This window comes from Xenopus laevis, chromosome 9_10S (genome assembly GCF_017654675.1).
Source record: "Xenopus laevis strain J_2021 chromosome 9_10S, Xenopus_laevis_v10.1, whole genome shotgun sequence".
In the NCBI taxonomy this organism is placed as follows: Eukaryota; Metazoa; Chordata; class Amphibia; order Anura; family Pipidae; genus Xenopus; species Xenopus laevis.
The window spans coordinates 82,289,395-82,301,548 of record NC_054388.1 but is presented as its reverse complement, the minus strand read 5'-3'; the positions used below and the strand labels follow the sequence as shown (position 1 = coordinate 82,301,548).

At 38.7% G+C, this 12,154-nt stretch overlaps 1 protein-coding gene across 3 annotated transcripts in view; it reads right to left on the bottom strand.

The window, feature by feature from the left end:
* The window catches only part of pms1.S (PMS1 homolog 1, mismatch repair system component S homeolog), a 48,839-nt gene that overhangs the window by 27,270 nt on the left and 9,415 nt on the right, over window positions 1-12,154 (bottom strand). For all 3 annotated transcript variants that reach the window (NM_001086076.1, XM_041577618.1, XM_018237175.2), the window contains 3 exon segments: window positions 6,787-6,950; window positions 9,956-10,058; window positions 11,124-11,306. In NM_001086076.1, coding sequence (NP_001079545.1) covers window positions 6,787-6,950; window positions 9,956-10,058; window positions 11,124-11,306 — 450 coding nt within the window.

The window sequence follows — 12,154 nt, the reverse complement described above, 5'->3', positions numbered from 1 at the left end:
CTGAAACTGCTCCCAAGTAATTTAAGTTGTTTGTATGTGCAGTAGAGTTAGGCTGCCAAAAACTATTATACTTTGTATGTGCTCAGGCTAAGTCACAGCAAAGGGCCCTAGTTAAACCCATGTCTGGACAGAGAGTCAATACATTCCCAGGCATCTCAAGTACACAAAGGCCCAGTATAAAACAACAGTCTATGGCAGCTTAAAGCAGCTGTCCTGCATTACAAAAACATAAAAATACTGAGTGCACCGCCTTAAGTTTCCATTACCTTATAATAATGATGATATGACAAAAACCTGTACTACCAAAAATAATAATACATACTTATAATGTGCTAAATATCAATAATTCTGCTGCTACTATTTCTTGGTTAATGTGAACTGTTACAAAACAAAAATGCTAACACGACAAGTAGGAAAGAGTGCTATTTGTGGAGTTTTTTTTTTTGCCTAAAAGGGGGTTATTTGGTTTAATTGTATCTGTTTAAACCTAATAAAAAGGATCGTCCTGCATTTATTTATAATATTTATGTACGTGTTAATCTATTCATGACACCACAAGAGCGCTCTATGCTATTTGTTGTTTTTGCTCTCCTGCTTGTTGGACCCTCAGTATTATATTGCTCAGGCTACCTTTATTAACTGGAAAATATGGAGCATCATTTTGTATAATTATTAGTTAGATTTACATAAATATGTTATAGCTTTCTCTGTGCTACGTCATCTAATCATCTTTCAAGCCATGTTCATAAATTGTTAGTCTGGCACTTGGAATAGCAAAAGAAAATAATTCAATTTTAGGGCAAGAAAAATATTTCCAAGGTTAAGCAACCTTTGAGAATAACATCAGACATTCATATACTATTGAATAATAAAAAAAGAATAATATAAGTTGAATTTAATTTGTTTTAATTATAGTGTGGCATTATCCTCTCTTGTTTTTGGGAAACACCAAAACTGTAAAACTTTACCTAACACCTTAAGACTATAGTTAGAATGAATTTTAGATGACCTTGCACCAACTAAGTCAACCAATAACAACACCTTTATTGTGTTGTACAAAACCATTTGGTCACTGCAAATAAATAAGCGGTACTTCCTATTCCACTGAAATGCAGGTGTCTTTTATATACACAGTAGTGACTTACGACCTTACAATGAACTGCGGATTTTAACCAAGAATGCACTGTGAAATCCGCTACAAATTGGCATGACAATAGTTATTACTATTCAGCATGCCTGCTTAAACCAAGAAGCCCTTGCCAAGATTTAGAAAAGATACAGGCTCAGGCTCTTCTAGTACAAACAATTATTTTAAATAATTTGAAAGTTTTACTCCACTGCAGTATTCAAAGATGGTTAAAAATAGTTTTTATGCATTTTTGGTTGCTTGAATACCAATTTACAATTTTATTTTTCAAGTTAAAGGGGAAGTCAACTTAAAAGCATATATTGAAAGAAAATGTAATTCTGAGCAACTGGTACATACATTAAATTTCTCAATGGTTTCAAAGTTATCTGTAAATGTCATTGGAACCAATATCTGTCTGTCCCTTGCTATTCTTTACAGTAGTGGGCCTGACAATGTTGCAGAAGTTGACTTGAGCTACTAAAAATGCCATCCCCTTTAAACAAAAAAGGGATTGTTTGTCCATATATTGCAAAATATTTAAGCTGGCAAACTATGTCAAAGTCCTCCCTGGTCTGGCCAGTCCTACACTCAACTTTCATCTGATTCATTAAGAATTGTATGGCTTCGTTATACATTTAACACAGGCAGTTTAACCTGCAGTTCACTTGCTTACAAGGTTAAAACTCCCAAACATAGTTGCCGTTTTATTGGCCACCACTGAGATCACCCAACTATAGCTGGAAAGGGTGTTTGCTACAACATGGTGCTGGCCACTGCTCCTGTATAAAATATAACAAACAAGGGAAAGTTGTGCTCACCAATAATGTTTAACCTATTAAGCGGGGTGCAATGAGGCTGTGACCACAAGATTAATACATACAAATACAATAGGTTCTCTTCACTCAACACATTATCAATATATGTATGATAAAGAAAAAAGATATGGTTACCCATTTTGGATTCACTTGTACCTTTAATGTGCCCTGGGTATGTGTGCAGTATGATTTTTAATTTGGCCTCCACTAGGCCGAAGGTCCCCTTGCCTGCCCCACCCCCGTGTGTTTGTGTGAACCCCTAGAAACTGTGCCTTGAGACCATGCACATATGCACAGAATCCAACCAGAGCACTGAGGACTAGGCACACAAGAGATTTAAAGAGCTGGGCGGCAGGGCGCGCCTAAGATCTTGCCCATGCAGGCTTGAGCCTTTCTGGCCTTCCCACAAATCTGGGTCGGCTGTGTGCAGGAGAGCTTATGGACTATGCCTCCACTCGTGTGTTAAGCTTGGCTCTGCCCCTTTAAAATTTTGTTTGTATTTCTTGTTTAATTGTCATATAAATTGGCTATTGCCCAGGGTGACTTGTGCATGACACTGATCAGTTCTTCCTGCCTCCCATTCAAAATTGAGTGCAGCTGATCCAATTGCTGTAAGGGAATCTACCTTCACATTCGAACCTGGTGGTAGCTCCATGTTTCCCACAGAGGACTGCATCAATCACTTAAGTGCAGCTGCACATGTCACTTGCCAGATGCTGGAAATTATGCCAACCTGACAGCATGTTGAGCACAACAGTGCTGGACATCTAAGAAACAACATGGAGATTGTGCCTGAAACTGCACATTGTTCACTGCACTTGTAAATTACCCCATACTGTGTAGGGACTTAGTGGCAAGGTAGAAGAAATACCCGCTGGCAGCGCAGGCGGACATATCCACGGGAGGCGGTAGGATTAATATTAATATGCGTCTTTATTTGAACATACACAGTGGTAGATAGAGAGTGGGTGTGCGATAAACTAACGCGTTTCGTGTCCCACAAGTTGGGCACTTCCTCAGAGTTCAGAGTCTGATTTTAAGTCTGTGAAGGGGCTTGCAGGTGGTAAATGTGGTTTAAGCCGTATGTATGTGTGTATGGCTAAGACCAACAGGGCATGCCCAGGAAAGGAATTTAGTTAGCCATTGTTTTTATTGGGTTCCTATTCTACTTAGTTGGAAGGACCCTCCACCCAGTGGAGGGTGGGGGTTCTCCTGGCTCAGTAGCTGGGGGACCATTCATTTCTGCAGACAACCAGATAGTGCCTTCTAATTGCATCAGCAGCTATAATTTCCTATGTGCCTTAGTGTAAGTGACAGCCTAGGATTTAAATAAATGGATAAATAAATGATCGATTTTTGAGAAGAGACATGCCTTTAATAAACTAAACTATTTCTTTATGCAGCATTAGCGTTGTTACCATCCAACAATTAGAAAGCACTGTATATTCTGCCACTTTGACATGACTTTCCTGCTACGGAAAACTACACAGAACTGCACGTACCTGTACTTTGGGATTTAGCTATAATTCTGTCTATCATAAATCCAGAGCAACTTATCTGTGAAGCTATGTCCTGCTGACACAAGATTCGATCCCCAAGTAAATGCTGACCTACGGCTGCAATGACAGCTTCCCCATCAAGATTCCTAAGTCACAGATGGAATTGGAACCCAGTGCTGAACTTTATGCTCGTTCAGCTTCTTGGCACCTCATGTGCACCAGTGCCTGCAGTTATCATATGATTTATATTACTAATATTCTAACCATCCTTATCCTGCTCTGCCAAAATCCACTTCATGGATTTTTCTCTCATTGGTGCACCTGTATGCATTCTCTCCTTTAAACTGTCAGGATAACTTAAAAACAAAATGTAGCACCATAACTCAGTGATGACCTCTAATGTTTAAAAGCAAGAACTGCAAACTAACAAAATGTCAAGCTTTTCTAAAATGCAAAAACCCATCTTAGAAATAAAATTATGATTTATGATATGTTAAAAATACAGGACCTTGTGTTTTTGGCCGTTGTCAAATCCTTCCTTGATCAAAGATTTAAAAGGATGATGGTAAGCAAGCATGTTTATCCTGTAAGAAAATACAGGATAACTGAAAATATCTTAGTACAATGATGATCCAGAGACTGGTCCAATTGCCATCTCAGGAAGTCAGGAAGAGATTTTTTTCCCCTCTGAGGAAAACTGGAGAAGCTTCAGCTGAGTTTTTTTTTTTTTTTGCATGATCAACTAGCAGTTAGGCAGGTTTTATTTAAAGGAACAGTAACACCAAAAAATGAAAGTGTTTTAAAGTAATAAAAATATCATGTTCTGTTGCCCTGCACTGGTAAAACTGATCTGTTTGCTTCAGAAACACTACTATAGTTCATATAAACAAGCTGCTGTGGAGCAATGGAGGAAATTGAAAAACGGCTATATGGCACAGGTTAACTAATGGATAACAGATAACACCAGTAGACAGACAGAGCTTATATGCTATCTGCTGTGTTACCTGAGCCTTTTCTTCTTTGAATGGCTGCCCCCATTGCTACACAGCAGCTGATTTATATAAACAATAGTAGTAGTGTTTCTAAAGCACACACAGCAGTTTTACCAGTGCAGGGCAACACTACATTATATTTTCATTACTTAAAAAAACTTTTATATTTTGATGTTACTGTTCCTTTAAGTATAAAATGTTAACTTGATGAAGGCTTCTTCTTTTCAATGTAAGTTACAATGTCATATTAAAATGAAAGGGGTTTAAAGCAAAACAAAACAAATCCAGGAATTTTCCCCTCTCAAGAATAATACCTATAACCACAGGGGGGCACAGTTTTAATGTATTTACGGAGATCCCTTTTAAAAAATAATTGAACATTTAATCCTTTACATGCCAACAAAATTTCACATTTCACATTCACTCAGTTTTCTGAAGATCTGATGTACCCTCTATCTCAGAACAACCTAAGCGAACACTGGAGCTCCTTCTGGCAGAAGTACTGTTTACCTTCCAGGGTCATCCACTGGGTGTCTTTTGCCTCAGTAGATCTTCAATCCTTACCCTCTGCAATCAAAGATTTCTCTGATGTTTTTTACAAATATATTATATTTATTACTTTTAATTAAGCAATTTGTAATCATTGATCAGATAGAACAGAGAAGGAGTGGAAGGGGAAAAAGAAAGGGCAAACATTTATTTGTGTGGATTCAGTTTCATATGGTCTATGTAGTTCCTAAATGTTCTCTCTTGAATGCCATCCAAAAGAGCTACATCAACTCATGGTCATAACCTTTGTCTAGTGAGTGGTATGGTATTGACCTAATCTACTTCATCTTAATAAGAGCTTTTTAAGTGAGAGAGAGTTTATTTAAAAAAAATGTAATGTAAAAATGTTCACAGTGCTTTTCTAAGCACTTTTGCAATTTATGTTTTCAGTTTTCAGCTATTTAAACCACATCACCACCTGCTGGTCAGTTACTGTAACTTTACAGTCAAAGTTCCTTTTCAGTAGGAAAACAGAGAAGTGTTCTAAGGTTGCTCTGCTCAGTAAAGAGATGGGAAGCAACATGGCGCATTTGACACCCAGATTCAACTTTTGGTTCCAAATGCCAGAATAGCTTACATGTCTCTGTGTCTCTATAGTCCTAATATGGTTTCTGTGTGACTTCGGTTTTTTTTTTGATTCTTGACTTATTTAACTGAAACCATCACTTCAGTTTTTTCTGAACCCTGTATACAAAATTCTTCCAGATGTTTTAAGCTTTCACATCTGCTCTTTCTACTGATTTGACTGAGCCACATGTAAGATTTTCATAGTGGGGTTCGATCTCCACAGGAGCAGTACCGGAGATTGTGGAGATTGCCAGCCTTGCTGCAGGAAGCAAACACACTTCAAATACCTCATTTGTAGTGCTAGTTGACATTTATGCCGTCAAGTCTGGGGCAAACATTGCCTTCCAATGCCACTTATGCTGCTACTCTGCTAGAGATCATCCTATAGGAATGTGGCAAATGACTAGAGAATAAGAAGGCATAAAATGTGCAACCAACACAAACACTTAGAGGATAAGGCAAGGTATAATCACTAGTGGGTGCCAAAATGTTAAAACACTCCCCAGTAATTATAATCGCTTATCTGAGACCCCAGAATGCTGCTCTTGTTAGCTAAAAATGGCACCAGTCCAGGGTTCTATGGAGCACCACCATCTTTTTTCTTCTTCTTGGATTTTCTCTACAGTGCGTCTACAGAGGGAGCCTGGGTCGAAACAGTCTTAGGTCATTGTAATCAAATCAAATCAATAAGGTGCCACACTTACACTAGATCGCCTTTTGTAGCGTCGGGTGCACGGCTGTGTTCCTCTCTGCCCGAGGAAAATTCCACTGTAAAGCAATAATTCCAGCAGCACTCCGATATGTGAATCAAAAGTTATTTATTCATGCCATTAGCAGAGCGACGTTTCGGGCTATTCCAGCCCTTTATCAAGTCTTAGGTCATTGATTATTGTCACTGATGGGGTATCCTAACCTTTGGCACCCCAATGGCCCTTAAATAGTCCAGCATTCATCTTTCAGAGAACATTTCCTCTGCTGATATGTTTACCAGAAATAGGAAGTAGCAAACTTGATCAAGTCAAAGCTCATCTTTCCTAAAGTATCTGATACTGTTCCCCACTGATAAACCAACTCAAAGATGTGGGCAAGGGAAAAAGTTTTGCTGTAATAATAAAGTGGATTGAATTGCTCTTTTCTTCCTATAAATGAAACACACAAAACACATAGTATTCTGATATACTAACAACCATACACTTAAAATATGGAGTTAATGATGTAATGGTAAGAATTCTTACCTTATTATGGGTGAAAAGAATCCTTAAATCTGGTATTATGATTCCATAAGACATCAGTAGTTCTTGAATCTTTTTAATCTCCTCTTTACACTTCTTATTTGTAGAATAATACTGCTTTCTTACTGGTAAATTCTTGAACAGTTTATGCACACTGACAGTAGTACCTATGGTTGTATGTAGATGCTATTAGCAACTGTTGTTTCCTTTTCTTTTACAGATCATTTTTAAAAGTATAAACAAAACTTTCATAAAAATTAAAAAATGACTTTTGTATATAGTCTTTGTGCTCAGTGGTGGAACAACCCTGCGCCAGCCTCTCCCACCGCAAAAAAAAAATCTTCGGAGGGGCCCTGCATGCACAGCCACTGCCTCACATACTTGTGCCCCTCCTCCTAACCAGCTCGTGCCACCCACAAGCTTTCAGGTGGGAGAGGTGCTTTCGTGAAAGCAGACTTGTCACCCAGCCTACCTCCTGTGTCTGAGCTGACGGAGTAAATATCTGTATTAAGTAATAATCGGCCTGCCTATCCTGTATATACAGTATATTGTGAGTTGGTACCTAAGCCAAGGTAAATGACAGCATCACAGAGCATGTGCAGTGAATCAACAGAATAGAAGATGGGGAGCTACTGGGGCATCTTCATAGGCACAGATCTTCCCTGCTAAAGGGCTGTGGCTGCCTTGGGCTGCTATAGAAGGCTACTTCTTTAGTTGAACTTTAGTTCTCCTTTAATGGATGGGTGCATGCCTTTTTTCAACTCTACCTGGTATGTTACCTCTTCTCAGCTTAACCAGGTTAAATCAATTTAACAAAGCAGCTAGTTAAGCAATCCTCCAATCCCTACCAGGCCTATCATATACCTGTATAAGTACAAATTACTATATTCAAGTGCTAGTTGATTTCTTTTAGACTATGGATGTAATAATAGGAGTTTTTTTCAATAATGTCTCATGGTTATACTCTGATTATACCCAATAGCTAATTGCAATACTTTAATAAAGAACTGTATAAAGATATAACACAAAGAACTGTTCTACTGTAGAGCCCGATGGCAAATGTTGAACCCAATATAGTATACAAGACAGCTTTATAATCTATAATCCTGTATAATGAAGCTTTGTGCAAGAGAAATCATAGGAACTAATCAACTCGATGACCTAATACTTGTTCTTTATTCTTACTCTGGATATTATAATATGTATTATCTTATATGCTTATGATTTCTGAAGCCCTCATCAGATCTTCCTTTATTGTAGATAGGGGCACAATATGCTATTCAGCTACTAGTTAGCTAGATAAGATAAGAGTCTGGCCAGCTTATGATTAGGGATGCACCGAATCCACTATTTTGGATTCGGCCGAATACCGAACCGAATCCGAATCCTAATTTGCATATGCAAATTAGGGGTGGGAAGGAGAAAAAAATTTTACGTCCTTGTTTTCTGACAAAAAGTCACGTGATTTCCCTCCCCACCCATAATTTGCATAAGCAAATTAGGATTCGGATTGGCCTGGCAGAAAGATTCGGCCGAATCCGAATCCTGCTGAAAAAGGCGTAATCCTGGCCGAATCCCGAACCCTGGATTCAGTGCAACCTTACTTCTGATGAGCGCATGGGAAACAGGATCTGTTATTATTCAAATCAATATATGAGTTTTTAAATAAATCACTAAATGAGCTTACTGTTTTAGAGCATATATAAACTGGGGGTCACCATTTGGTCAGTTGAGATTTGCTTGTGGGGTTTACGCTTGCAACCAAAGGACCTGTGGTATAGCCATAGGATCTTTGAATCCGTTTGGGCCTCGATCTGCAGACTGTTTTGTGGATCTCCCAGTCTTGGAGGCAGAGAGGGGTTGCTTGCACACTTTGCTCATTTGGTAATGTATATCTTCTTCATCTATTGTCTGTAATAAACCTTTGCTTATACGTAGCTGGTGTGTTTCAATTATTTCCGAGAGACTCATAGAACCACAATTAAAACAGGGGATATGATTACACTTTACAAGAACATTAGAGGACATTATAGACAAATAGCGGGGGACCTTTTTCCCCATAAAAAGGATCACTGCACCAGAGGCCACCCCTTTAGACAAGAGGAACCAAACTATTGTTTAAATCAGCGTAGGTGGTTTTTCACAGTGAGGACAGTGAGGTTGTTGAATGTCTGGTGGACAATGTTGTGGAAGCTCATTCTATAAATGCTTTTATGATTTCTTGGACAAGCATAATATTATAGGCTACTGTGATACTAAAATCTAAAATTACTATAGATATTGGTATATATATTTTGTGAGTGTATGGAGGGATCGATGTGAGTGTGTGTATATATGGGCGCTGAGTTTCATTTGGAGGGATTGAACTTGATGGACTTTGGTCTTTTTTCAACCCGATTTAACTATGCAATGTAACCCAAAGATCATATATCTAATGATTTTTAGCCAGACATCAGTCAGAAAATTGATCGGTCAGGTTAGAAAATTTCCATCGTTCAAAGTGAATTTATCCATTGACCAACTGTTTGCAGGGCCAAGCAGGTAGCTACCTATATAGTTTTCCTAGCTTAAATCAGTCTATATGACTTGCAATGGTCTTTTTAGTTGATGGACAAATCACAATAGTTTCAGGATAAGCTTGGTCTTACGATAACAAAAACATCTTTTTAAAATCTTGATTCTATGGCCACCTTAACTAGCTCACTGAAGTTTCTATGACACTCAGGCCTGATCTATGCTTTCTATATAAAAACACAAATATCCTAAAGGGCTTAATATTCTTTAAAGAAGTACACCCCCCTGCTCCTAGGTCTCCAATGGTAATGTAAAATTATAAATTACATTTTGTGAAAGAAAACACACAACTGTTCTCAATACGAAATACACTGGAAACACAATTTTATGTTTTTCAAGGGAACAGAAAAAAATGGTGTAAAATATGGAAAAAAGTAAAATGAGGGAAATATATTACGCATTTTATATTGGCGGGCCACTGAAAAACAGTGTAAAATTCAAGAAAACTAAAGATAAGGGCATGTAAAATTGAGGTTTCACTGTATTTATTTGTGTCTCAAATGAGCAATTAGAGACAATTAAAAAAAGAGAATGCATGCCTGATTTTGGTTAGATATTTTACCAGCATCAAATTAGTCAAATTGATAATATTACTTACCCTGACCAAGATGGGAAGGCTTTTGGGAAACAACATGACCACTGCTATCTAAGACATACAGCTTGCTGAACTCATCTGCAAGAGTCTTCGTAGTAATATGAACCTGATTGATCAAGGAAATATTTGTCAAGGAAAATAACTAATGGACACCTTTTCTGCACCAGTTAAATCCCAACCTTAGCCTTAATGAAATTGCCTCTATGGATAAAGGAATGAAAGTACATTTGATCTGATAAAAGCATTCTGAAGTTAGCTATAATGAGCAATCCCATACATACTCTATCTATATATATATATGTAGGGATGTGAAAATCTTAGACACCCTTACAATTTACAGACAGGCACATCCCTAGTAATATGGACACCTTAGTGGTTATGTAACCCCTGCAGTTCACACAGTGTACACCAGATGGCACTGTGCCAGAGTATAAAAGGTTTAGGAACCATGTGCTCTGGGTCCATTGCTTTAGCCCAACCAAGCAGGCTGGAAGGGAATGGGTAGTGCTGACCCTAGGCGCCTTGGCCCTAGTTATTAGACAGCTATACTCGTTTATAGATCGCTCTAGGAGTGATAGAGAGGTTATTTAGTTGAGCAGCTCAAGGCTCCGACGAGGAGATTAGAGGGATTAAGATCCCAGGGTATTACTGACCCAGAGTAAGGAACCAAGTGTTGAGATAAAGATGTCAGGAGTTCCCCTAGTCTGCCACTGGAAGATATGCTGAAAACTGGGCAATACCCATCACATGCTGTCAACTTACTCTCTGCTGTATATTCCCTAGACTGTGGGGATTCAGCCTATACGTGCTGTGAGTATATGCTTCTTTTATGCTGCTGTGTATGTTCTATACTCCATTGTGGATCAATGTGCTAAATGATCTATGTGCTGTTGTTCAATAAATACTGTTCTTTGTTCAACTGTTAAAGAACTACTGGCGCCCATCATTGTGCTATCGCACCAGGTTACAGTTACACTACACCCTTGCCTCCACACCATTGCGAGGGCTTACCCCTGAAAAAGAGAGCTCATCGGTGGTCTCAGCCCACCAAGGAAAGTAGCTTAAACTGCCCTAGCACAAGTCAGTTTACTATAGCGTTACATATATATGTAAACGCTGGTGTATATATAACTTCTCCTGCAAAAATTAATTTGAAAATCGTACAACTCACCTCTGCCACACAGCAGATTGAAGCTAGAGCTTCCCCACGGAAACCATATGTTTCTAATGTTTCCAAGTCTTCATGGCTGTTAATTTTAGAAGTATAGTGCTTGATGCCCATGACAGAGGTTTCGTCATGTTTGATACCTTTTCCATTGTCCCGAACTTCAATTTTGTCAAATCCAAAATTTTCCTGAAATGACAAGCAAAAGGAAAAATATGGCATCTTCTGGTGCAGACCTAGCTATCTTTTGAGGGCATTATCCTGTCAGTGGCGGAACTACCGGGGGAGCAGGGGGTGCGAGCGGACCAGGGCCCGCACCCCCTCAGGGCCCCCCGGCAGCCCGCTCGCCACTGGAATCCGCCATGTATGGAGGGGGGCGGGGGCCCGGCTGCGCATCACGCACCAGCGTGTGAGCAGGAGATCAAACTGTAACATAAGAGAGCTTTCTCACAGTCTTTGTCAGTACAAATTGGGTGCAAATTTATGAATTATTTTTCTGTTTCAGTGATTGTTCCTTTACCTGGCTCTAAAATGATTTCCAATGTTCAGAGCATTATTAAGAATTTGGTATTAATTATCTAATAGTCATGGAAGGAAAATTTAAAATATGAGGAAAGATTGTCAAGGTTGGTGTTGTTCTCTCTGGAAAAAAGGTGCTTGTAAAGGGACAGAAAAGATCAGCGAACCAGTATTTGTATAAGTATGTGTATATATGTGCACTGGAGTTTGTATGGGGGGGTTGAAATGGATGGACTTGTATGTCTGTATGTATATTTTTTATACAGCACTACTTGAAAGCGAATCTCTATACAGCAGAGCAGTAAATCAATAGAACAAAAAGGGGGTCATTATAATAAATACAAATAAGAATAAAATACAGTAAAATAAAGAAAAATGAATCAGTTAATAGTGCTGCTCCAGCAGAATTCTGCACTGGAATCCATTTCTCAAAAGAGCAAACAGATTTTTTTATATTCAATTTTGAAATCTGACATGGGGCTAGACATATTGTCAATTTCCCAGCTGCCCCAAGTCAT